Raw genomic sequence first — 27,423 nt, forward strand, 5'->3', positions numbered from 1 at the left:
TCAAAATATTTTCTTCCTCGTTGGAGCTCGTTTATCTTTTATTATTTTTCGAGTTCCCAGTTGCCTTGGATGCACGGAAGTCGGATATTTCCGAGTTCCGATTTCCCAGTTGATTTGAACGTGGCAATATATCTCGTCTGACTCACTTGCATAAACCGAGCCACCACATGCACCCCGCGCCTCCTACCCCCTCCTCCACATCCTCCTCTTTGTGAGAGGATCTGAGAGGAGCTGCAGTGTGTATTGGCCACTCTGCGGTGCTTCAGAATGGCGGAGGGGGGCGGCAGGTGCAGTGGATACGCGATGCTGAACGGGGACCGCGGGGGATGGACCGACTAATCACCCCGCCGCTCATTCTGTCAGCATCAAGACTACAGCCACACAGATTTGGACTTATAATTCTATCTTCAGGAAATATTAGACTGCAATAAACTTCACCCACTACGAGATGGCGATATAAGGGGAGATATATGGAACACATTACCTTTTTAGGCTAATTTATGAAATTGTTGAATCTGTCTTGAAGACTCGTGTTCCACAGTGTGCTTGTCATATTTGCTGCGAGTGAGGCGAGACACGTCGGGAGTCTGCCATCATTGAAATGCGTAAAAAAACGACCCGTTAACCAAGTCAGCTATGCGTCTGATTTTTGACATATTAGCGTGTGAATGCGTTGGGCTGTGGAGACATTAGTGCGCAAATCCCAGGGTGTTTTTATTGGTGATTTTTTTTATCGCCGCTGCGTGACGGTTTCTGTCCGTGTGTGTTCAGAACCCCGATCGGTTCCATACCATCTCTCAACACTACGGCAGCCTGCGTGCCTCAGAGCTAAAACAATAACGTGATAACGGGACACTGTACCGGGCTGGGGACTGGATCGGTGTTGTCGCGGTGCACCAGACAGAACAGGCCACATTGCACTCTACCGTCTGAAGAAAAGGAACATAGAGGAGCGGAATCCCTCACTATATAAAATACGTCATCTTATCAAACGGTTTAGACGTATCGACAAATTGGGATTATTCGAGCATATGGAGAGAGAGGATCAATGATTATTTCCACAAGGCTTCTTCTTATCCTCCTTCAACCCTGCAGCACAAGACAGGCAAGAAGAAGAAGAAGTATGGAGGCAGAGAATGCTGCAATCTACTGACTGGGTATGACACTACAAAACAATATATCAAACATTAAGACAGTAAGGAGAAGGCATCCTGACGGTCTTAAGAGAGCAGAGTGGAGGCTGCTGGTTAGGTAGTGTGGAGCAGCTAGATGATGATCAGTAGTGATTTCTCCTGCTCTAAAGACTTCAGATGAAGCTTCCCAGTATTTATGTGGTGAGCTGAAACCCCATGAGGAGAGTTTACAGTGCAGCGTTTTCAGCCTCAGAGACAGAGGGTGAGAGAGACATTGGGAGAGAGATACAGAAGGAGAGAGAGACAGAATGAGAACAGAATTCAGAGCCTCACACATTCACCCAGAGTAGACACTCCTACCTGCTATTAGAACACATTCACCCAGAGGAGACACTCCTACCTGCTATTAGAACACATTCACCCAGAGTAGACACTCCTACCTGCTATTAGAACACATTCACCCAGAGGAGACACTCCTACCTGCTATTAGAACACATTCACCCAGAGGAGACACTCCTACCTGCTATTAGAACACATTCACCCAGAGGAGACACTCCTACCTGCTATTAGAACACATTCACCCAGAGGAGACACTCCTACCTGCTATTAGAACACATTCACCCAGAGGAGACACTCCTACCTGCTATTAGAACACATTCACCCAGAGGAGACACTCCTACCTGCTATTAGAACACATTCACCCAGAGTAGACACTCCTACCTGCTATTAACACACATTCCCCCAGAGGAGACACTCCTACCTGCTATTAGAACACATTCACCCAGAGCAGACACTCCTACCTGCTATTAGAACACATTCACCCAGAGGAGACACTCCTACCTGCTATTAGAACACATTCACCCAGAGGAGACACTCCTACCTGCTATTAGAACACATTCACCCAGAGTAGACACTCCTACCTGCTATTAGAACACATTCACCCAGAGGAGACACTCCTACCTGCTATTAGAACACATTCACCCAGAGGAGACACTCCTACCTGCTATTAGAACACATTCACCCAGAGTAGACACTCCTACCTGCTATTAGAACACACATTCACCCAGAGTAGACACTCCTACCTGCTATTAGAACACATTCACCCAGAGTAGACACTCCTACCTGCTATTAGAACACATTCACCCAGAGGAGACACTCCTACCTGCTATTAACACACATTCACCCAGAGGAGACACTCCTACCTGCTATTAGAACACATTCACCCAGAGTAGACACTCCTACCTGCTATTAGAACACATTCACCCAGAGTAGACACTCCTACCTGCTATTAGAACACATTCACCAAGAGCAGACACTCCTACCTGCTATTAGAACACATTCACCCAGAGCAGACACTCCTACCTGCTATTAGAACACATTCACCCAGAGTAGACACTCCTACCTGCTATTAGAACACATTCACCCAGAGTAGACACTCCTACCTGCTATTAGAACACATTCACCGAGAGTAGACACTCCTACCTGCTATTAGAACACATTCACCCAGAGTAGACACTCCTACCTGCTATTAGAACACATTCACCCAGAGTAGACACTCCTACCTGCTATTAGAACACATTCACCCAGAGTAGACACTCCTACCTGCTATTAGAACACATTCACCCAGAGGAGACACTCCTACCTGCTATTAGAACACATTCACCCAGAGTAGACACTCCTACCTGCTATTAGAACACATTCACCCAGAGTAGACACTCCTACCTGCTATTAGAACACATTCACCCAGAGGAGACACTCCTACCTGCTATTAGAACACATTCACCCAGAGGAGACACTCCTACCTGCTATTAGAACACATTCACCCAGAGTAGACACTCCTACCTGCTATTAGAACACATTCACCCAGAGGAGACACTCCTACCTGCTATTAGAACACATTCACCCAGAGTAGACACTCCTACCTGCTATTAGAACACACATTCACCCAGACTAGACACTCCTACCTGCTATTAGAACACATTCACCCAGAGTAGACACTCCTACCTGCTATTAGAACACATTCACCCAGAGTAGACACTCCTACTTGCTATTAGAACACATTCACCCAGAGTAGACACTCCTACCTGCTATTAACACACATTCACCCAGAGTAGACACTCCTACCTGCTATTAGAACACATTCACCCAGAGTAGACACTCCTACCTACTATTAGAACACATTCACCCAGAGCAGACACTCCTACCTGCTATTAGAACACATTCACCCAGAGTAGACACTCCTACCTGCTATTAACACACATTCACCCAGAGTAGACACTCCTACCTGCTATTAACACACATTCACCCAGAGTAGACACTCCTACCTGCTATTAGAACACATTCACCCAGAGTAGACACTCCTACCTGCTATTAACACACATTCACCCAGAGTAGACACTCCTACCTGCTATTAGAACACATTCACCCAGAGTAGACACTCCTACCTGCTATTAGAACACATTCACCCAGAGGAGACACTCCTACCTGCTATTAGAACACATTCACCCAGAGTAGACACTCCTACCTGCTATTAGAACACATTCACCCAGAGTAGACACTCCTACCTGCTATTAGAACACATTCACCCAGAGTAGACACTCCTACCTGCTATTAGAACACATTCACCCAGAGGAGACACTCCTACCTGCTATTAGAACACATTCACCCAGATTAGACATTCCTACCTGCTATTAGAACACATTCACCCAGAGGAGACACTCCTACCTGCTATTAGAACACATTCACCCAGAGTAGACACTCCTACCTGCTATTAGAACACATTCACCCAGAGTAGACACTCCTACCTGCTATTAGAACACACATTCACCCAGAGTAGACACTCCTACCTGCTATTAGAACACATTCACCCAGAGTAGACACTCCTACCTGCTATTAGAACACATTCACCCAGAGTAGAAACTCCTACCTGCTATTAGAACACATTCACCCAGAGGAGACACTCCTACCTGCTATTAGAACACATTCACCCAGAGGAGACACTCCTACCTGCTATTAGAACACATTCACCCAGACTAGACACTCCTACCTGCTATTAGAACACATTCACCCAGAGTAGACACTCCTACCTGCTATTAGAACACACATTCACCCAGAGTAGACACTCCTACCTGCTATTAGAACACACATTCACCCAGAGTAGACACTCCTACCTGCTATTAGAACACACATTCACCCAGAGTAGACACTCCTACCTGCTATTAGAACACATTCACCCAGAGTAGACACTCCTACCTACCGCAGTGTGAGTGTTTTTACTGATCTTTATTTGTCCTTTCGGGATCCAACCCCTCCTCTTCCTCCTTTCTTTTTTTGCCTTTTTCTTGGAATGGATGACACAGAGAAAGAAGAGCTCTTTTCCAACAGAGGATTGCAGAGGACGTTGTTGACCTTACTACAATTTGTGAGATAAACTGTCACATAATATAACACGTACTCAGGAATATAAAGCTAGACAGAGAAATCACCATTTATCTACTGAGCAGTGACAGAAACAGACATGCTCTTTTCCTTCTTATTTTGAATAGATGTAGATTCAAAGTTGATGCTATTCAAGAAGTGTTCTAAACAGACCAGGAAGGATAAATGTGGAAGAGTTCCATGACCTCATACATCCTTCCTGTCTGTTAAACTATACAACCTGAGATAGAAAGATGTCTATCCACTTTGATCAGGGCCTCATCTGTCAGCCTCCATCATCAGTTAATCTCAACTCCTCTGCTTCTTTGGATATAACTCAGTAATTTGTAGACAATCTGACTTGGTGACATTGTCTCATATGATTTCAGAAGATGGGACTCTGACCCCTTCAAGATCACCTGACCTGATTGGACCAACCAGATGTTCGAGGCGCCAACCGACGTCTCTGGCAGGGCAAAACCAGGAACTATAACATCTTGATCCTCTAGAAGGACCTTTTAAAAGTCGCCCCTCTCCCCCCCACGTCCTTCCGGTGGGGGGGAGGGCATTGCAGTGAGCCTATCACAGCTCGGGATTGGTCTATTCATTAGCCAGTTAGCCTATCACAGCTCAAGACTGGTCCCTTTGTTACCCTATCACAGCTCAGGACTGGTCCTTCATTAACCAAAGCCTATCACAGCTCAGGACTGGTCCTTCATTAACCAAAGCCTATCACAGCTCAGGACTGGTCCCTTCGCTAGCCAGTTAGCCTATCACCTGTGAGGTTACTGAGACCAGGACCAGACCAGCAGCATGGAGGCTAGTCAGGGCCACGGCCAGGGCAGCCCAGAGAGCCCTAACCGGGCCGTGGAGTACCTCTTGGAGCTCAACAACATCATAGAGAGCCAGCAGAAGCTCCTGGAGATCCAGAAACACCGTATCGATGAGCTGGAGGTTCAATTAGACCGGCTGGCCCAGGAGAATAAAGACCTACGTCTCGACCGGCAACGACCTTTACCCCCTGAACCGCCACCCTGCCCCCCGCCACCACCTGCCACCAAAACCAACACAGCCATACCCTCCGTACCAGTCCGCCCTGTTCAGACCCAGTCTTATAGTCGTACCAGTACCAACACGACAGCCATACCGACCCCTAACCCCACAGCCCTTCCACCCCCACCCCCAGTGCCTGTACGGGATCAACGCAAACCTCAAACCCCCAAGACCCCACGCCGTACCCCCCACACGCCCCAAACCCCCAAACGTACTCCAGTCACCACCCAGACCCCCCGCACTCCGCAGACCCCCAAACGAACCCCAGTCACCACCCAGACCCCCCGCACCCCACAGACCCCCAAACGGACACCCCACACACGGCTGACGCGAACCATCTCGACCGGGACAGGGACCAGCTTCGTGGAGATGGAGAAAGAGAGACTGGAGAGGATGGAGGAAGAGAGGACAGAGAGACTTCACAGCTCCACCTTGGGAAACCCCACCAGCCACCACCACAGCCACAGACAGTAAGTCATTACCTTACCTTTTAGTGTGTGTGTGTGTGTGTGTGTGTGTGTGTGTGTGTGTGTGTGTGTGTGTGTGTGGTAGACCACAAACTCCACTGCTGAACAGTTAACATGAGGTGTTTCTCTACACATACTACCATACTTCACACTCTCATGCTCTGAGTGCGTTCTTCGAGGGCATTCAATCAAATGTATTTACAAAGCCCTTCTTACATCAGCTGATGTCACAAAGTGCTGTACAGAAATGTAGCCTAAAACCCCCAAACAGCAGGCAATTCAGGTGTAGAAGCACGGTGGCTAGGAAAAACTCCCTAGAAAGGCCAGAACCTAGGAAGAAACCTAGAGAGGAACCAGGCTATGAGGGGTGGCCAGTTCTCTTCTGGCTGTGCCGGGTGGAGATTATAACAGAACATGGCCAAGATGTTCAAATGTTCGTAGATGACCAGCAGGGTCAAATAATAATAATCACAGTGGTTGTCGAGGGTGCAACAGGTCAGCACATCAGGAGTAAATGTCAGTTGGCTTTTCATAGCCGATCATTCAGAGTATCGCAACAGGTCAGCACCTCAGGAGTAAATGTCAGTTGGCTTTTCATAGCCGATCATTCAGAGTATCTCTACCGCTCCTGTTTATTTATTTTATTTTTTATTTAACCTTTATTTAACCAGGTAGGCAAATTGAGAACACGTTCTCATTTACAATTGCGACCTGGCCAAGATAAAGCAAAGCAGTTCGACACATACAACAACACATAGTTACACATGGAGTAAAACAAACATATAGTCAATAATACAGTGAAAAAAAAAAAAAAAGTCTATATACAATGTGAGCAAGTGAGGTGAGATAAGGGAGGTGAAGGCAAACAAATATATGTATAAATAAATAAAAATATAAAAGGCCATGGAGGCGAAGTGAGTACAACACAGCAAGTAAAATAAAAACTAAAAAAACAATGGAATGGTTGGTTTGCAGTGGAAGAAAGTGCAAAGTAGAGACAGAAATAATGGGGTGCAAAGGAGCAAAATAAATTAATAAATAAATACAGTAGGTAAAGAGGTAGTTGTTTGGGCTAAATTGTAGATGGGTTATGTACAGGTGCAGTAATCTATGAGCTGCTCTGACAGCTGGTGCTTAAAGCTAGTGAGGGAGATAGGTGTTTCCAGTTTCAGAGATTTTTGTAGTTCGTTCCAGTCATTGGCAGCAGAGAACTGGAAGGAGAGGCGTCCAAAGGAAGAATTGGTTTTGGGGGTGACTAGAGAGATATACCTGCTGGAGCGCGTGCTACAGGTAGGTGCTGCTATGGTGACCAGCGAGCTGAGATAAGGGGGGACTTTACCTAGCAGGGTCTTGTAGATGACCTGGAACCAGTGGGTTTGGCGACGAGTATGAAGCGAGGGCCAGCCAACGAGAGTGTACAGGTCGCAGTGGTGGGTAGTATATGGGGCTTTGGTGACAAAACGGATGGCACTGTGATAGACTGCATCCAATTTATTGAGTAGGGTTTTGGAGGCTATTTTGTAAATGACATCACCGAAGTCGAGGATTGGTAGGATGGTCAGTTTTACAAGGGTATGTTTGGCAGCATGAGTAAAGGATGCTTTGTTGCGGAATAGGAAGCCAATTCTAGATTTGACTTTGGATTGGAGATGTTTGATGTGAGTCTGGAAGGAGAGTTTACAGTCTAACCAGACACCTAGGTATTTGTAGGTGTCCACATATTCTAAGTCAGAGCCGTCCAAAGTAGTGATGTTGGACAGGCGGGCAGGAGCAGGCAGCGATCGGTTGAAGAGCATGCATTTGGTTTTACTTGTATTTAAGAGCAGTTGGAGGCCACGGAAGGAGAGTTGTATGGCATTGAAGCTCGCCTGGAGGGTTGTTAACACAGTGTCAAAAGAAGGGCCAGAAGTATACAGAATAGTGTCGTCTGCGTAGAGGTGGATCAGAGAATCACCAGCAGCAAGAGCGACATCATTGATGTAAACAGAGAAGAGAGTCGGTCCAAGAATTGAACCCTGTGGCACCCCCATAGAGACTGCCAGAGGCCCGGACAACAGACCCTCCGATTTGACACACTGAAATCGATCAGAGAAATAGTTGGTGAACCAGGCGAGGCAATCATTAGAGAAACCAAGGCTGTCGAGTCTGCCAATGAGGATGTGGTGATTGACAGAGTCAAAGGCCTTGGCCAGGTCAATGAATACGGCTGCACAGTATTGTTTCCTATCGATGGCGGTTACGATATCGTTTATGACCTTGAGCGTGGCTGAGGTGCACCCATGACCAGCTCTGAAACCAGATTGCATTGCGGAGAAGGTGTGGTGGGATTCGAAATGGTCGGTAATCTGTTTGTTGACTTGGCTTTCGAAGACCTTAGAAAGGCAGGGTAGGATAGATATAGGTCTGTAGCAGTTAGGGTCAAGGGTGTCCCCCCCTTTGAAGAGGGGGATAACCGCAGCTGCTTTCCAATCTTTGGGGATCTCAGACGACACGAAAGAGAGGTTGAAGAGGCTAGTAATAGGGGTGGCAACAATTTCAGCAGATAGTTTTAGAAAGAAAGGGTCCAGATTATCTAGCCCGGCTGATTTGTAAGGGTCCAGATTTTGCAGCTCATTTAGAACATCAGCTGACTGTATTTGGGAGAAAGAGAAATGGGGAAGGCTTGGGCGAGTAGCAGAGGGGAGGGCAGTGCTGTTGTCCGGGGTAGGGGTAGCCAGGTGGAAAGCATGGCCTGTTGTCTCTAGAGAGTTGAAAACAACAGGTCTGGGACAGGTAGCACGTCCGGTGAACAGGTCATGTTCCATAGCCTCAGGCAGAACAGTTGAAACTGGAGCAGCAGCACGGCCAGGTGGACTGGGGACAGCAAGGAGTCATCAGGCCAGGTAGTCCTGAGGCATGGTCCTAGGGCTCAGGTCCTCCGAGAGAGAGAAAGAAAGAAAGAGAATTAGAGAGAGCATACTTAAATTCACACAGGACACCGGATAAGACAGGAGAAATACTCCAGATATAACAGACTGACCCATTCACAGACTGAGGCATTCTCTTGAGTACGTTCTTATTAGGACGAGAGTGTGGAGAACACATATATTTTACATTTAAAAAGAACTGCACACCAATGCTACTGCATTACCTTTGACCTTTTAGAGTAAATTGCATCATCAACATGTCGGCTGCTCATCTATGCTGGACTTTGCTGGATCACGACTACCCTCTGTAACTATTGTTAGCTAAATGTCATTTGTAGATCTGAACATCTGATTTGGTTTAGTACTGCATTATTGTCAGTAAAGCAATTAACTGTTAATCCGTTTTGTTTTGTATTATTTAGCTACATTTAAATTGAGTTAACAAAAGTAGCTAGCTAACTTTAGTAGTAGCTAAGCTAGTTAACTTTAGTAGTAGCTAAGCTAGCTAACTTTAGTAGTGTCTAAGCTAGCTAACTTTAGTAGTGTCTAAGCTAGCTAACTTTAGTAGTAGCTAAGCTAGCTAACTTTAATAGTGTCTATGCTAGCTAACTTTAGTAGTGTCTAAGCTAGCTAACTTTAGTAGTAGCTAAGCTAGCTAACTTTAGTAGTGTCTAAGCTAGCTAACTTTAGTAGTGTCTAAGCTAGCTAACTTTAGTAGTTTCTAAGCTAGCTAACTTTAGTAGTGTCTAAGCTAGCTAACTTTAGTAGTGTCTAAGCTAGCTAACTTTAGTAGTAGCTAAGCTAGCTAACTTTAGTAGTGTCTAAGCTAGCTAACTTTAGTAGTGTCTAAGCTAGTTAACTTTAGTAGTAGCTAAGCTAGCTAACTTTAGTAGTGTCTAAGCTAGCTAACTTTAGTAGTGTCTAAGCTAGCTAACTTTAGTAGTGTCTAAGCTAGCTAACTTTAGTAGTGTCTAAGCTAGCTAACTTTAGTAGTGTCTAAGCTAGCTAACTTTAGTAGTAGCTAAGCTAGCTATCTTTAGTAGTGTCTAAGCTAGCTAACTTTAGTAGTGGCTAAGCTAGCTAACTTTAGTAGTGTCTAAGCTAGCTAACTTTAGTAGTATCTAAGCTAGCTAACTTTAGTAGTAGCTAAGCTAGCTAACTTTAGTGGTAGCTAAGCTAGCTAACTTTAGTAGTGTCTAAGCTAGCTAACTTTAGTAGTGTCTAAGCTAGCTAACTTTAGTAGTGTCTAAGCTAGCTAACTTTAGTGGTAGCTAAGCTAGCTAAGTTTAGTAGTGTCTAAGCTAGCTAACTTTAGTAGTAACTAAGCTAGCTAACTTTAGTGGTAGCTAAGCTAGCTAACTTTAGTAGTGTCTAAGCTAGCTAACTTTAGTGGTAGCTAAGCTAGCTAACTTTAGTAGTGTCTAAGCTAGCTAACTTTAGTAGTGTCTAAGCTAGCTAACTTTAGTAGTAGCTAAGCTAGCTATCTTTAGTAGTGTCTAAGCTAGCTAACTTTAGTGGTAGCTAAGCTAGCTAACTTTAGTAGTGGCTAAGCTAGCTAACTTTAGTAGTAGCTAAGCTAGCTAACTTTAGTGGTAGCTAAGCCAGTTAACTTTAGCAAGAGACGACTCGTGTTTACATTATATGCATTAGCAACATATTTAACATAAAGTTAACATAGAACATTACTAGTGTAACAGTATAACTTTAGTACGTCCCCTCGCCCCGACCCGGGCGCGAACCAGGGACCCTCTGCACACATCGAGAACAGTCACCCACGAAGCATCGTTACCCATCGCTCCACAAAGGCCACGGCCCTTGCAGAGCAAGGTGCAACACTACTTCTAGGTTTCAGAGCAAGTGACGTAACTGACTGAAACGCTAGTAGCGCGTACCCGCTAACTAGCTAGCCATTTCACATCCGTTACACTCACCCCCCTTTCAACCTCCTCCTTTTCCGCAGCAACCAGTGATCCGGGTCAACAGCATCAATGTAACAGTATAACTTTACGGCGTCCCCTCGCCCCGACACGGGCGCGAACCAGGGACCCTCTGCACACATCAACAACAGTCGCCCACGAAGCATCGTTACCCATCGCTCCACAAAGGCCACGGCCCTTGCAGAGCAAGGTGCAACACTACATCTAGGTTTCAGAGCAAGTGACGTAACTGACTGAAACGCTAGTAGCGCGTACCCGCTAACTAGCTAGCCATTTCACATCCGTTACACTAGCATAGATAATGACCAGTGCAGTAGTTATAGGTTATCCCTCATCATGATCCATGGTTATTTAGCAAGCTGCCCAAGTTAAATGGCTAGCTAAAATATCATTACTCATAATCCATAGGTACACAGCCTGCAAGGACTCTGTCAACCCAGGGGAAACATGCCAATATAACCTGATTCTAGCTACGCTACAAATAAATATCCGGACGATACACAGACGCGAAAGCTAGGAGGATATCCATCCGGAGGAGGGCAGCTAGACAATGGCAGCGGGAGGAAGCAATGAGAGATGGCGCTATCTGTCAGTGTAGGTATCTCTTTTGGGTCTTCACAATGACTATAAGTGATACATTGTGGTTTGCTGATATTGTCACGCAGTCAGCACTTGATCCTCTTCGTCAGATTTTCATTTTTGAAGTGAGAGGGCCGGAGTCGGGAGATGAGAGATGTGTATGCCTCGGTCACCTCAGCACAATGATGCCCTGTAACGTTACTGCCTCAATCTGCTGCCAGCCAGCCAAGTGAATGACAATACAAAAACGATACAAGATAACTACATAAACAAACATTTAATTATCAGCTAGCTATATGGAATCGTAATAATCTAGCTAGCCAGATAGTTTAACAGGCAAAAACAACCTAAAACACATTTTATGCAAGGTAGATGACTAGCTAACTTTAGCTGTCATCTCTCCGTGACTAGCTAATTAAACCTACCAATTCTTTGTGGCTAGGTAGCCAGCTAGCCGTATTGATTTATTATGGGATTGCGACCTATGCATACAATGATGGCCAGTGGGTATTGTAGGCAGGTAAACATGCCACAATTAACACAGAATTTATTTATTAACGTATCAAGATAAAATATTGTATTCAGGCAACATATGAGATGTGAATGGGCAATATTTAATTCCGAAGACAGTTTATTTTCTCTCGCTTCATCCCAAATAATGTCCGCCATTGATTTAAAAAATGTTTTTGTCGTTTTTTACATGGTTGCGTCATATTTCTGTCCATACTGTAACGACCCTGGGTTTATAAATCTAAATTAAGAATATATAAATATTTGGATGAGCAATGTCAACCGGCATAGACTAAGATACAGTACAATAGAATACAGTATATACATGTTAACCTTCTTAATTCTTATTTACATTGACGGCCTAACCCGGACAACACTGGGCCAATTGTGCGCCGCCCTATGGGACTCCCAATCACGGCCAGTTGTGATACAGCCTGGAATTGAACCAGGGTCTGTAGTGATGCCTCTAGCACTAAGATGCAGTGCCTTAGATCGCTGCGCCACTCGGGAGCCCAAGAATGCTAATAATAATTGAAATGCATTCCAGGTGACTACATCATGAAGCTGGTTGAGAGAATGCCAAGAGTGTGCAAAGCTGTCATCAAGGCAAAGGGTGGCAAAATTCTACAATGTAGAAAATTGTAAAAATAAAGAAAAACCCTGGAACGATTAGGTGTTCTTAAACTTTTGACCGGTACTGTATACATATAAAATGAGTCACGCAAAATATGTGAACACTATTAAAGTGACTAGTGTTCCATTATTAAAGTCGGCAGTGATTTCAAGTCCATGTATGTAGGCAGCAGCCACTAATGTACTCGTGATGGCTATTTAACAGTCTGATGGCCTTGAGATAGAAGTTGTTTTTCAGTCTCTCGGTCCCTGCTTTGATGCACCTGTACTGACCTCACCTTCTGGATGATAGCGGGGTGAACAGGCAGTGGCTCGGGTGGTTGTTGTCCTTGATGATCTTTTTGGCCTTCCTGTGACATCGGGTGGTGTAGGTGTCCTGGAGGGCAGGTAGTTTCCCCCCAGTGATGCGTTGTGCAGACCTCACTACCCTCTGGAGAGCCTTGCGGTTGTGGGCGGAGCAGTTGCTGTACCAGGCGGTGATACAGCCCGACAGGATGTTCTCGATTGTGCATCTGTAAAAGTTTGTGAGGCTTTTAGGGGCCAAGGCAAATTTCTTCAGCCTCCTGAGGTTGAAGAGGCGCTGTTGCACCTTCTTCACCGCGCTGTCTGTGTGGGTGGACCATTTATTTAATTTTTTTACCCCCCTTTTTCTCCCCAATTTCGTGGTATCCAATTGTGTTAGTAATTACTATCTTGTCTCATCGCTACAACTCCCGTACGGGCTCGGGAGAGACGAAAGTCGAAAGCCACGCGTCCTCCGAAGCACAACCCAACCAAGCCGCACTGCTTCTTAACACAGCGCGCCTCCAACCCGGAAGCCAGCCGCACCAATGTGTCGGAGGAAACACCGTGCACCTGGCCCCCTTGGTTAGCGTGCACCGCACTGTGCCACCAGAATCTCAGTGCCCTAGACCACTGCGCCACCCGGGAGGCCATGGGTGGACCATTTCAGATTGCCAGTGATGTGTATGCCGAGGAACTTGAATCTTTCCACCTTGTCCACTGAGGTCTCGTCGATGTGGATAGGGGGGGCACTCCCTCTGCTGTTTCCCGAAGTCCACGATCAGCTCCTTTGTTTTGTTGACATTGAGTGAGATGTTATTTTCCTGGCACCACACTCCGAGGGTCCTCACCTCCGTGTTTCACGTACTTTGATTTGGAATCATACTCCGACTGATGCGTCCTTCAATTTCAAATCAAATCAAATGTTATTTGTCATCATGATCCGAATACAACAGGTGTAGTAGACCGTTAAACCTTAACATACCGTACATACCGTTAACCCTTAACATACATACCGTACATACAAGCCCTTAACCAACAATGCAGTTTTAAGAAAATACCTATAAAAGTAAGAAATAAAAGTAAGAAATATTTCAAGAGCAGCAGTAAAATGACAATAGCTAGACTATATACAGGGGGTACCAGTACAGAGTCAATGTGCGGGGGCAAAGGTTAGTCGAGGTAATTGAGGTAATATGTACATATAGGTATTCAAGTGACTATGCATAGATAATAACAGAGAGTAGCAGCAGTGTTAAATAGGGGGGGGAGGGGCAATGCAAATAGTCTGGGTAGCCCTTTGATTAGATGTTCAGGAGTCTTATGGCTTGGGGGTAGAAGCTGTTTAGAAGCCTCTTGGACCTAGACTTGGCACTCCGGTACTGCTTGCTGTGCGGTAGCAGAGAGAACAGTCTATGACTAGGTTTGGCAGGAGTTTTTGACAATTTTTAGGGCCTTCCTCTGACACCGCCTGGTTTAGAGGTCCTGGGTGGCAGGAATTTTAGCCCCAGTGATGTACTGGGCCGTACAGCACTACCCTCTGTAGTGCCTTGTGTTCGGATGCCGAGCAGTTGCTCGGCGCATGGTAGTATGCATTTTGAGAAACACACATGGTGTTCAATCTACATGACAAACAAACCAACACATACGTTTAGTTTTAAAAGTACTGTATACATGATTATGGTTGCCTGTTAGGGGACAAGGTAGTACCTTTCCTTTGGGCTACAAAGACCACCTAATGCTGAAAAGGCCTCTCAAAATATGGTGCTCTAACTAACCAATAATACATGATAGAAAGTCTGGAACCAAAAGATGCCGTCTGTCTGTTGTGGGTGAGACAGTTTGCTAGCGTGTAGGAGAGAGATGCTGTCTGTCTGTTGTGGGGGAGACAGTTTGCTAGCGTGTAGGAGAGAGAAGCTGTCTGTCTGTACGTTGAGGAGACTGTTGGCTAGTTGTTCTATTTGTGTAGGAGAGAGATGCTGTCTGTCTGTTGTGGGGGAGACAGTTGGCTACTTGCTCTATTTGTGTAGGAGAGAGATGCTGTCTGTCTGTTGTGGGTGAGACAGTTGGCTAGTTGTTCTATTTGTGTAGGAGAGAGATGCTGTCTGTCTGTTGTGGGTGAGACAGTTGGCTAGTTGTTCTATTTGTGTAGGAGAGAGAAGCTGTCTGTCTGTTGTGGGGGAGACAGTTGTCTACTTGCTCTATTTGTGTAGGAGAGATATGCTGTCTGTCTGTTGTGGGTGAGACAGTTGGCTAGTTGTTCTATTTGTGTAGGAGAGAGAAGCTGTCTGTCTGTTGTGGGGGAGACAGTTGGCTAGTTGCTCTATTTGTGTAGGAGAGAGAAGCTGTCTGTCTGTTGTGGGGGAGACAGTTGGCTACTTGCTCTATTTGTGTAGGAGAGAGATGCTGTCTGTCTGTTGTGGGGGAGACTGTTGGCTAGTTGTTCTATTTGTGTAGGAGAGAGATGCTGTCTGTCTGTTGTGGGGGAGACAGTTGGCTACTTGCTCTATTTGTGTAGGAGAGAGATGCATATGATTCATATGCTGGTGCAGCTTGGGTGCTGCTGTTGGTGTGAGTGCGTGGAGAGGGGTAGAAGGTAGGAGGAGGAGAGGCCCTGTATACCTGCAACACACTCCACTTCTTCAACGGTAGAATCCCTCTGTAAATAAATATCCGTTGTTTTGCTCTGGTAGGAGTGCTCCCTTCCTCTGCTGGGAGTCTGTGTCTTCCATAAAGCATGGTACAAAATCTGACAAAGGGATCTCTACATTCTGTCTCCCACTTGGGGCTCTGACCTGGCTCTCGTCTGGTTCTGTATAGCGGACACTGGCCTTGTTATTATGAAATGGAAACCTATTCCATATCTAGTGCATTACTTCTTTACCACATGTCCCACAGTGGTCTGGTAAACTGCTTGTTAAACCAATATTCTCTCCATCCCAATCATCGTCTTTGGTGAAACCAATATATTCTAGAATGGTCGTTTTCCCAGAAGCATTCATAGGGGAGAGCGTCATACAACAAAACACCCGTTAAAGGAAAAATTCACCCGTTTTGAATGTTATTTTTTTTTGGGGGGGGGGGGGGGGTTGGAGTGGTGGTCTGTGGATTACCAGGGGTCATCTCATGTTCGTGTGTATCATCAAATCAAATCAAATGTATTTATAAAACCCTTCTTACATCAGCTGATATCTCAAAGTGCTGTACAGAAACCCAGCCTAAAACCCCAAACAGCAAGCAATGCAGGTGTAGAAGCACGGCGGCTAGGAAAAACTCCCTAGAAAGGCCCAGAACCTAGGAAGTATTTATATAGCCCTTCTTAAACCCCAAACAGCAAGCAATGCAGGTGTCGAAGCACGTGCTCCTGCCGTTCACGCAGGCTGAAACACAGCCGGTATGATGTAGCGTGGTGATGAAGCTGATGATGAAGTCGTTCTCACTACTCTGGAAAGTTAATAGGAATATGACACCTATCATACAGATTTCAGACTGGCCAATCACACAATTAACACTGTATAGTGTGTAAAGCCTTGTTTGCATATTTATTTCCCAGGGTGCCTTTCGAGTGAATTTTATCTGTACCAGTAACACCCATTACTGTTTGCTAGTGTTCTGAACAAACTCACGGACAACTACAAAAAGCTCAAACCAAGTTTATTCACCCACTGGGTCAAACGACTGCAGAGACAAAGACACGATTACACAAGCACATATATTTATAGACCTCCTACTAGGCAGAGTCATCTCCTTGCACATCTAGACAGCCAATAGATCTCTGTTGCTAGGCAGGACCTGAATTGGTTCCTCTCTCTAGTGTACGCATGTCCCTGCCTGATGATAGAACATTCGTGGGCGTGGGAGTATATGCGTGTGGGATAGAACTGTTCCTTCTCACTTCATGTGTCCTGTTATTTGTAACTTATTTTGTACATAATGTTTCTGCCACCGTCTCTGTTGACCGAAAAGAGCTTCTGGACATCAGGACAGCGATTACTCACCTCGTACTGGACAAAGATTTTTTTTTTTCTTTAACGAGTCGGACGCGAAGGATTTACTTCAGAAACCCGACAAGGCCCAAATCCCCATCCTTCACATGAAGAAGAGCCAGGGATATCGGGGTAGTAGGTTGGGGTGCCTTGTAAGGATTCAACGGCCAATGGGGTAATCCACCTGTACCATGTGTGATTACTATTATTTGACCATGCTGGTCATTTAGGAACATTTGAACATCTTGGCCATGTTCTGTTATAATCTCCACCCGGCGCAGCCAGAAGAGAACTGGCCACCCCTCATAGCCTGGTTCCTCTCTAGGTTTCTTCCTAGGTTCTGGTCTTTCTAGGGAGTTTTTCCTATCCACCGTGCTTCTACACCTGCATTGCTTGCTGTTTGGGGTTTTAGGCTGCGTTTCTGTACAGTACTTTGTGACATCAGCTGATGTAAGAAGGGCTTTGTAAATAAATGTGATTTTGATTTGATTACCATCAGTCCTATTTTCCAATGTGCAATCATTGGATAACAAACTGGATGAGCTCCGATCAAGACTACCAGCGGGACATTAAAAACTGTAATATCTTATGTTTCACTGAGTCGTGGCTGAACGATGACATGGATAATATACAGCTGGGTGGGTTTTCGATCCATCGGCAAGATAGAACAGCTGCCTCCGGTAAGACAAGGGGTGGAGGTCTGTGTCTATTTGTAAATAACAGCTGGTGCACAAAATCTAATATTAAGGAAGTCACAAGGTTTTGCTCGCCTGAGGTAGAGTATCTCATGATAAGCTGTAGACCACACTATTTACCAAGAGAGTTTTCATCTATATTTTTCGTAGCTGTCTATTTACCACCATAAACCGATGCTGGAACTAAGACCTACTCAACCAGCTGTATAAGGCCATAAGCAAACAAGAAAATGCTCATCCAGAAGCGGCGCTCCTAGTGGCCGGGGACTTTAATGCAGGTCAACTTAAATCAGTTTTACCTCATTTTTACCAGCATGTTAAATGTGCAACCAGAGAGAAAAAAAACTGTAGACCACCTTTACTCCACACACAGACGTGTACAAAACTCTCCCTTACCCTCCATTTGGAAAATCTGACCATAACTATATCCTCCTAATTCCTGCTTACAAGCAAAAACTAAAGCAGGAAGCACAAGTGACTCGCTCAATTAAGAAGTGGTCAGTTGGTGCAGATACTAAACTAAAAGACTGTTTTGCACAGACTGGAATATGTTCTGGGATTATTCCGATGGCATTGAGTAGTACAACACCTCAGTCACTGGTTTCATCAATAAGTGCATCGATGACGTCGTCCCCACAGTGACCAGTACATACCCCAACCAGAAGCCATGGAATACAGGCAACATCCGCACTGAGCTAAAGGGTAGAGCTGCCGCTTTCAAGGAGCGGGACTCTAACCTGGACGCTTATAAGAAATCCCGCTTTGCCCTCCGAGGAACCATCAAACAGGCAAAGCATCAATACAGGACTAAGATTGAATCCTACTACACCGGCTCTGACGCTTGTCTGATGTGGCAGGGGTTGCAATCTAATTCGGACTACGAACTACGAAGGGAAGCACAGCCCAGTGACAGGAGCCTGACAGACAAGATAAATTACTTCTATGCAAGCTTCAAGGCAAGCAACACTGAAGCATGCATGAGAGCACCAGCTGTTCCAGATGACTATTTTCTTCTTTTTAATTTAAATTTTTAATTTTTAATTTTTTTAAATTCAGTTTATTTTAGTAAATACTTTCTTAACACGTATTTTCCTTAAAACTGCATTGTTGGTTAAGGGATTGTAGGTAAGCATTTCACTGTTGTATTTGGCGCATGTGACAAATACAATTTGATTTGATAATGAGGTTCTTCCCCTGTCTTTTTCACTTTGAGAGAGTTAACGGAAATTAACTCAACACATTCGAGTAACAACAACACCACATGGTTAGCATTTAATTTATTCAGCACAGGTTGCCCCAATTTCAATCCCATTCTTGTTAACCCCACTAGAATCAACAATCAGACATAACACTGGTGTTAACCCCACTAGAATCAACACTCAGAATAACACTGGTGTTACCCACACTAGAATCAACACTCAGAATAACACTAGAACCCCATTAGAATCAGCACTCAGATATAACCCTGGTGTTAATAACCCCACAAGAATCAACACTCAGATATAACACTGGTGTTAACCTCACTAGAATCAACACTCAGATATAACACTGGTGTTAACCCCTCTTGAATCAACACTCAGATATAACACTGGTGTTACCCACACTAGAATCAACACTCAGATATAACACTGGTGTTACCCCACTAGAATCAACACTCAGAATAACACTGGTGTTACCCACACTAGAATCAACACTCAGATATAACACTGGTGTTAACCCCACTAGAATCAACACTCAGAATAACACTGGTGGTAATAACCCCACTAGAATCAACACTCAGAATAACACTGGTGTTAACCCCTCTAGAATCAACACTCAGATATAACACTGGTGTTACCCCACTAGAATCAACACTCAGAATAACACTGGTGTTACCCACACTAGAATCAACACTCAGAATAACACTAGAACCCCATTAGAATCAGCACTCAGATATAACCATGGTGTTAATAACCCCACAAGAATCAACACTCAGATATAACCCTGGTGTTAATAACCCCACTAGAATCAACACTCAGATATAACACTGGTGTTAACCCCACTAGAATCAACACTCAGAATAACACTGGTGTTAACCCCACTAGAATCAACACTCAGATATAACACTGGTGTTAACCCCACTAGAATCAACACTCAGACATAACACTGGTGTTAACCCCACTAGAATCAACACTCAGATATAACACTGGTGTTAACCCCACTAGAATCAACACTCAGATATAACACTGGTGTTAACCCCACTAGAATCAACACTCAGACATAACACTGGTGTTAACCCCACTAGAATCAACACTCAGATATAACACTGGTGTTAACCCCACTAGATTCAACACTCAGATTTTAACACCCACATTTTTGCTGTGTACCTTTTAACCCTGTTTTTGTTTTCAGATTATCAGGTTTGATGTAGCATTTAGCACATAAGGTTAGCCCTTAAACAGGTCTGGGTGATATTGATCCAGCTGTAGAGTGTAAGGTTAGCCCTTAAACAGGTCTGGGTGATATTGATCCAGCTGTAGAGTGTAAGGTTAGCCCTTAAACAGGTCTGGGTGATATTGATCCAGCTGTAAGGTTAGCCCTTAAACAGGTCTGGGTGATATTGATCCAGCTGTAGAGTGTAAGGTTAGCCCTTAAACAGGTCTGGGTGATATTGATCCAGCTGTAGCATGTAAGGTTAGCCCTTAAACAGGTCTGGGTGATATTGATCCAGCTGTAGCATGTAAGGTTAGCCCATAAACAGGTCTGGGTGATATTGATCCAGCTGTAGAGTGTAAGGTTAGCCCTTAAACAGGTCTGGGTGATATTGATCCAGCTGTAGCGTGTAAGGTTAGCCCTTAAACAGGTCTGGGTGATATTGATCCAGCTGTAGAGTGTAAGGTTAGCCCTTAAACAGGTCTGGGTGATATTGATCCAGCTGTAGCATGTAAGGTTAGCCCTTAAACAGGTCTGTGTGATATTGATCCAGCTGTAGAGTGTAAGGTTAGCCCTTAAACAGGTCTGGGTGATATTGATCCAGCTGTAAGGTTAGCCCTTACACAGGTCTGGGTGATATTGATCCAGCTGTAGAGTGTAAGGTTAGCCCTTAAACAGGTCTGGGTGATATTGATCCAGCTGTAAGGTTAGCCCATAAACAGGTCTGGGTGATATTGATCCAGCTGTAGCATGTAAGGTTAGCCCTTAAACAGGTCTGGGTGATATTGATCCAGCTGTAGCGTGTAAGGTTAGCCCTTAAACAGGTCTGGGTGATATTGATCCAGCTGTAGCATGTAAGGTTAGCCCTTAAACAGGTCTGGGTGATATTGATCCAGCTGTAAGGTTAGCCCATAAACAGGTCTGGGGGATATTGATCCAGCTGTAGAGTGTAAGGTTAGCCCTTAAACAGGTCTGTGTGATATTGATCCAGCTGTAAGGTTAGCCCTTAAACAGGTCTGGGTGATATTGATCCAGCTGTAGAGTATAAGGTTAGCCCATAAACAGGTCTGGGTGATATTGATCCAGCTATAGCATGTAAGGTTAGCCCTTAAACAGGTTTGGGTGATATTGATCCAGCTGTAGCATGTAAGGTTAGCCCTTAAACAGGTCTGGGTGATATTGATCCAGCTGTAGCATGTAAGGTTAGCCCTTAAACAAGTCTGGGTGATATTGATCCAGCTGTAGAGTGTAAGGTTAGCCCTTAAACAGGTCTGGGTGATATTGATCCAGCTGTAGCATGTAAGGTTAGCCCTTAAACAGGTCTGGGTGATATTGATCCAGCTGTAGAGTGTAAGGTTAGCCCATAAACAGGTCTGGGTGATATTGATCCAGCTGTAGCATGTAAGGTTAGCCCTTAAACAAGTCTGGGTGATATTGATCCAGCTGTAGAGTGTAAGGTTAGCCCTTAAACAGGTCTGGGTGATATTGATCCAGCTGTAAGGTTAGCCCATAAACAGGTCTGGGGGATATTGATCCAGCTGTAGAGTGTAAGGTTAGCCCGTAAACAGGTCTGGGTGATATTGATCCAGCTGTAAGGTTAGCCCTTAAACAGGTCTGGGGGATATTGATCCAGCTGTAGAGTGTAAGGTTAGCCCTTAAACAGGTCTGGGTGATATTGATCCAGCTGTAAGGTTAGCCCATAAACAGGTCTGGGTGATATTGATCCAGCTGTAGCATGTAAGGTTAGCCCTTAAACAGGTCTGGGTGATATTGATCCAGCTATAGCATGTAAGGTTAGCCCTTAAACAGGTCTGGGTGATATTGATCCAGCTGTAGCATGTAAGGTTAGCCCTTAAACAGGTCTGGGTGATATTGATCCAGCTGTAGAGTGTAAGGTTAGCCCTTAAACAGGTCTGGGTGATATTGATCCAGCTGTAAGGTTAGCCCATAAACAGGTCTGGGTGATATTGATCCAGCTATAGCATGTAAGGTTAGCCCTTAAACAGGTCTGGGTGATATTGATCCAGCTGTAGCATGTAAGGTTAGCCCTTAAACAGGTCTGGGTGATATTGATCCAGCTGTAGAGTGTAAGGTTAGCCCTTAAACAGGTCTGGGTGATATTGATCCAGCTGTAAGGTTAGCCCTTAAACAGGTCTGGGTGATATTGATCCAGCTGTAGCATGTAAGGTTAGCCCTTAAACAGGTCTGGGTGATATTGATCCAGCTGTAGCATGTAAGGTTAGCCCATAAACAGGTCTGGGTGATATTGATCCAGCTGTAGAGTGTAAGGTTAGCCCTTAAACAGGTCTGGGTGATATTGATCCAGCTGTAAGGTTAGCCCATAAACAGGTCTGGGTGATATTGATCCAGCTGTAGAGTGTAAGGTTAGCCCTTAAACAGGTCTGGGTGATATTGATCCAGCTGTAGCATGTAAGGTTAGCCCTTAAACAGGTCTGGGTGATATTGATCCAGCTGTAGCATGTAAGGTTAGCCCTTAAACAGGTCTGGGTGATATTGATCCAGCAGTAGCATGTAAGGTTAGCCCATAAACAGGTCTGGGTGATATTGATCCAGCTGTAGAGTGTAAGGTTAGCCCTTAAACAGGTCTGGGTGATATTGATCCAGCTGTAGCGTGTAAGGTTAGCCCTTAAACAGGTCTGGGTGATATTGATCCAGCTGTAGAGTGTAAGGTTAGCCCTTAAACAGGTCTGGGTGATATTGATCCAGCTGTAGCATATAAGGTTAGCCCTTAAACAGGTCTGTGTGATATTGATCCAGCTTTAGCATGTAAGGTTAGCCCATAAACAGGTCTGGGTGATATTGATCCAGCTGTAGAGTGTAAGGTTAGCCCTTAAACAGGTCTGGGTGATATTGATCCAGCTGTAAGGTTAGCCCTTACACAGGTCTGGGTGATATTGATCCAGCTGTAGAGTGTAAGGTTAGCCCTTAAACAGGTCTGGGTGATATTGATCCAGCTGTAGCGTGTAAGGTTAGCCCTTAAACAGGTCTGGGTGATATTGATCCAGCTGTAGAGTGTAAGGTTAGCCCTTAAACAGGTCTGGGTGATATTGATCCAGCTGTAGAGTGTAAGGTTAGCCCTTAAACAGGTCTGGGTGATATTGATCCAGCTGTAGAGTGTAAGGTTAGCCCATAAACAGGTCTGGGGGATATTGATCCAGCTGTAGAGTGTAAGGTTAGCCCTTAAACAGGTCTGTGTGATATTGATCCAGCTGTAAGGTTAGCCCTTAAACAGGTCTGGGTGATATTGATCCAGCTGTAGAGTATAAGGTTAGCCCATAAACAGGTCTGGGTGATATTGATCCAGCTATAGCATGTAAGGTTAGCCCTTAAACAGGTCTGGGTGATATTGATCCAGCTGTAGAGTGTAAGGTTAGCCCTTAAACAGGTCTGGGTGATATTGATCCAGCTGTAAGGTTAGCCCATAAACAGGTCTGGGGGATATTGATTTAGCTGTAGAGTGTAAGGTTAGCCCGTAAACAGGTCTGGGTGATATTGATCCAGCTGTAAGGTTAGCCCTTAAACAGATCTGGGGGATATTGATCCAGCTGTAGAGTGTAAGGTTAGCCCTTAAACAGGTCTGGGTGATATTGATCCAGCTGTAAGGTTAGCCCATAAACAGGTCTGGGTGATATTGATCCAGCTGTAGAGTGTAAGGTTAGCCCTTAAACAGGTCTGGGTGATATTGATCCAGCTGTAGCATGTAAGGTTAGCCCATAAACAGGTCTGGGTGATATTGATCCAGCTGTAGAGTGTAAGGTTAGCCCTTAAACAGGTCTGGGTGATATTGATCCAGCTGTAGAGTGTAAGGTTAGCCCTTAAACAGGTCTGGGTGATATTGATCCAGCTGTAGCATGTAAGGTTAGCCCATAAACAGGTCTGGGTGATATTGATCCAGCTGTAGAGTGTAAGGTTAGCCCTTAAACAGGTCTGGGTGATATTGATCCAGCTGTAGAGTGTAAGGTTAGCCCATAAACAGGTCTGGGTGATATTGATCCAGCTATAGCATGTAAGGTTAGCCCTTTAACATGTCTGGGTGATATTGATCCAGCTGTTGCTGCCACACATTTCCTCCACTGCAGCCCATACACACACACACACACACACACACACACACACACACACACACACACACACACACACACACACACACACACACACACACACACACACACACACACACACACACACACACACACACACATTTGCTAGGAACCAAGCAGGAGGTCTCAAAGTGTGACCTGCAGATGTACTGCAATGGGTCTCTGCGGCCAGGTCTCAAAATATGATAATAATAATATAATAATAATATACAAATCAAATCAAATGTATTTACAAAGCCCTTCTTAGATCAGCTGATGTCACAAAGTGCTGTACAGAAACCCAGCCTAGAACCCCAAACAGCAAAGCAATGCAGGTGTAGGAGCACGGTGGCTAGGAAAAACTCCCTGGAAAGTTGCCAGTTGCTCGTGAAAGTCTACACATCCCTTTGCCCAGTGTCCACATTTTACTGCCCCAACATTACATCTGAAAAGGGATTATTTAAAAAAAAAAAAAAAGTATCCTATCGATCTACACAAAACAATGGATATACATACAGTATGTTGCCCTAACAGTTGTGCAAAGGTTGGTAGAATCTTATTCAAAATAATTCACAGCCGTAATGGCTGCCAAAGGTGCTTCCACCAAGTATAAACTATGGTGAAGACACACACAATCAAGACATCCTCATTTTGTATTTCTTAGTAATTTGGAACATTTTCTAAAATGTTTTTTTTTTCACTTTGAAAATGTTCCAAGCCCAACGCGCTAACCACTAGGCTACCTGCCGTTTTCAAGTCTTGCCATAGATTTTCAAGACAATTTAAGTCAAAACTTTAACTAGGCCACTCAGGAACAGTCAATGTCATCTTGGTTAGCAACTCCAGTGTATATTTGGCCTTGTGTTTTAGGTTATTGCCCTGCTGAAAGGTGAATGTGTCTGTCTTCTAGTGTCTGTTGGAAAGGTGACTGAACCAGGCTTTCCTCTAGGATTTTGCCTGTGCTTAGCTCTATTCTGTGTCTATTTATCCTAAAAAACTCCCTAGTCCTTGTCGATGACAAGCATACCCATAACATGATGCAGCCATCAGCATGCTTTAAAATATGAAGTGGTACTCAGTGATGTGTTGTTTTGGACTTGACCCAAACATAACACTTTCTATTCAGGACATAAAGTTAATTTCTTTGCCACATTATTTGCAGTACTACTTTAGCACATTGCAATCAGGATGCATGTTTTGGAATATTTTTTATTCTGTACAGAATATTTGTAGTCCTTTTTTTCACTCTGTCATTTAGGTTAGTATTGTGGAGTAATTACAATGTTGTTGATCATTCCTAAGTTTTCTCCTATCACAGCCATTAAACTGTGTTAAAATCACCATTGGCATCATAGTGAAATCCCTGAGCGGTTTCCTTCCTCTCCGCCCTTCTTTGAAAACCATTGGAAAACCTCCCTGGTCTGCTCACTGCTGAACCAAAAGACCTTACAAATAAATGTGTGGGGTACAGAGATGGGGTAGTAATTTAAAAATCATGTTAAACACTATTATTGCTCACAGAGTGAGTCCATGCAACGTATTATGTGACTTCTACAGCAAGTTTTTAGGTTTGCCCTAACAAATGGGTTGAATACTCATTGACTCAAGACATTTCAGCCTTTTCATTTTTTTATTAATTTGTAAACATTTCTAAAAACGTCATTTCACTTTGACATTATGTGGTATTGTGAATAAATAAATGACATCAAATCTCATTTTAATCGCTCAGGGCTCCAGCTGTGCATTTGGTTCGGTAACTTACTCGCTAAGTGGCTAGATGTCAACATCAAGCTTCTTGGTTACAGCAGAGACGTTCAACCCCCTCCTGGATCAAGATCCCTACTGCCTAAATTTAATTGTGTTGCGTAAAAAAACATATTTTTTACGTTTGGAAAAAACAAATAGCTGCCCTTGTGTGCACTGCCGGTAATACCGTACACCCCGGTATGGTACAGGAACGATAGGATGATAATCTGGACACCACCACAACCCTAGAGGCTTCTAATCAAGGCTGTAGAGTTGGGTTGCATCCACCCTAACACCCTTTTCCCCATAAGGACTCTGGTCAAAAGTAGTGCACTATAATAGGATAATGGTGTGCCGTTTGGGACATCAAACCTTTTTGTTACAATACTACAGTATTGGCAGATATATCTACATATTGATGTACAGTAAAGTACTGAAGATATTAGTGACAGTGAATTGATGCTTGGGGTCCTTCGATAGAACGAGGGACTACGGATGCAGTTTCTCAACATTGTTACATCATCATCCACACTCATGATGGATATGTGTATTTATGTAATTATATATGAAATACATGAAGTGTTAATAACACACGGTCTCTGTCTTTCTTTTCTGTCTGTCTGTGTCTCACATTCTCTTTCTCTCTGTCTATCTCTCTCTCTCTTTCTGTCCCTCTGTCTCTGTCTCTGACTCTCTCTCTGTCTCTTTCTGTCCCTCTGTCTCTGTCTCTGACTCTCTCTGTCTCTCTCTCTCTGTCTCTCCCTGTATGTCTCTCTCTCTCTCTCTGTCTCTCTCTCTCTCTCTGTCACTCTCTCTCGCTCTTTAGGTCAGACGGACACTTCAACAAAGACAGGTCGGTAACGTTTCATGTTTCACAAATGTTTGGGTTACCTTCATCACTGAGACATACCTGTGGATCAACTGGGAATCTTTGAAATGTAAAACTTTAATGTAGCCTACTTGAGTCTGCAGGTGAATATCTGGCTGTTTTAGCTTGTCTCTGTTTTAGCTTGTCTCTGCGTTAGCTTGTCTCTGCGTTAGCTTGTCTCTGCGTTAGCTTGTCTCTGTTTTAGCTTGTCTCTGTTTTAGCTTGTCTCTGCGTTAGCTTGTCTCTGCGTTAGCTTGTCTCTGCGTTAGTTTGTCTCTGTTTTAGCTTGTCTCTGTTTTAGCTTGTCTCTGTTTTAGCTTGTCTCTGCGTTAGCTTGTCTCTGCGTTAGCTTGTCTCTGTTTTAGCTTGTCTCTGCGTTAGCTTGTCTCTACGTTAGCTTGTCTCTGCATTAGCTTGTCTCTGCGTTAGCTTGTCTCTGCTTTAGCTTGTCTCTGATTTAGCTTGTCTCTGCGTTAGCTTGTCTCTGCGTTAGCTTGCCTCTGTGTTAGCTTTTCTCTGCATGGAGCCTCTTTATTTTTGGCAACAACATGAAAATGAGACAGGGTCAGAGAGGATAAATGCTGTGTTGTCGTGGAAACGCCTCGGATGAAGTGAATCGCCTTTGAAAACAGCTAATAGTTCACGGTACCTACTGCCACAAGTCTGTTACACCTCAGTTTGTAGAAACTGTGATATGTT

At 44.4% G+C, this 27,423-nt stretch overlaps 1 protein-coding gene across 2 annotated transcripts in view; it reads left to right on the plus strand.

The window, feature by feature from the left end:
- The first annotated feature begins 225 nt into the window (after nt 1-225).
- The window catches only part of LOC139543155 (putative uncharacterized protein DDB_G0290521), a 116,378-nt gene continuing 89,180 nt past the window's right edge, over nt 226-27,423 (plus strand). Inside the window, exons 1-3 of one of the 2 annotated variants that reach the window (XM_071349394.1) lie at nt 226-1,157; nt 4,940-6,073; nt 26,683-26,709. In XM_071349394.1, the coding sequence (XP_071205495.1) occupies nt 5,364-6,073; nt 26,683-26,709 (737 nt within the window). In that variant the 5' untranslated portion in view covers nt 226-1,157; nt 4,940-5,363. The remainder of the gene's footprint in view (nt 1,158-4,939; nt 6,074-26,682; nt 26,710-27,423) is intronic. The other variant, XM_071349395.1, reaches the window with a different exon arrangement.

This window comes from Salvelinus alpinus, chromosome 17, assembly GCF_045679555.1.
Source record: "Salvelinus alpinus chromosome 17, SLU_Salpinus.1, whole genome shotgun sequence".
NCBI lineage: Eukaryota > Metazoa > Chordata > Actinopteri > Salmoniformes > Salmonidae > Salvelinus > Salvelinus alpinus.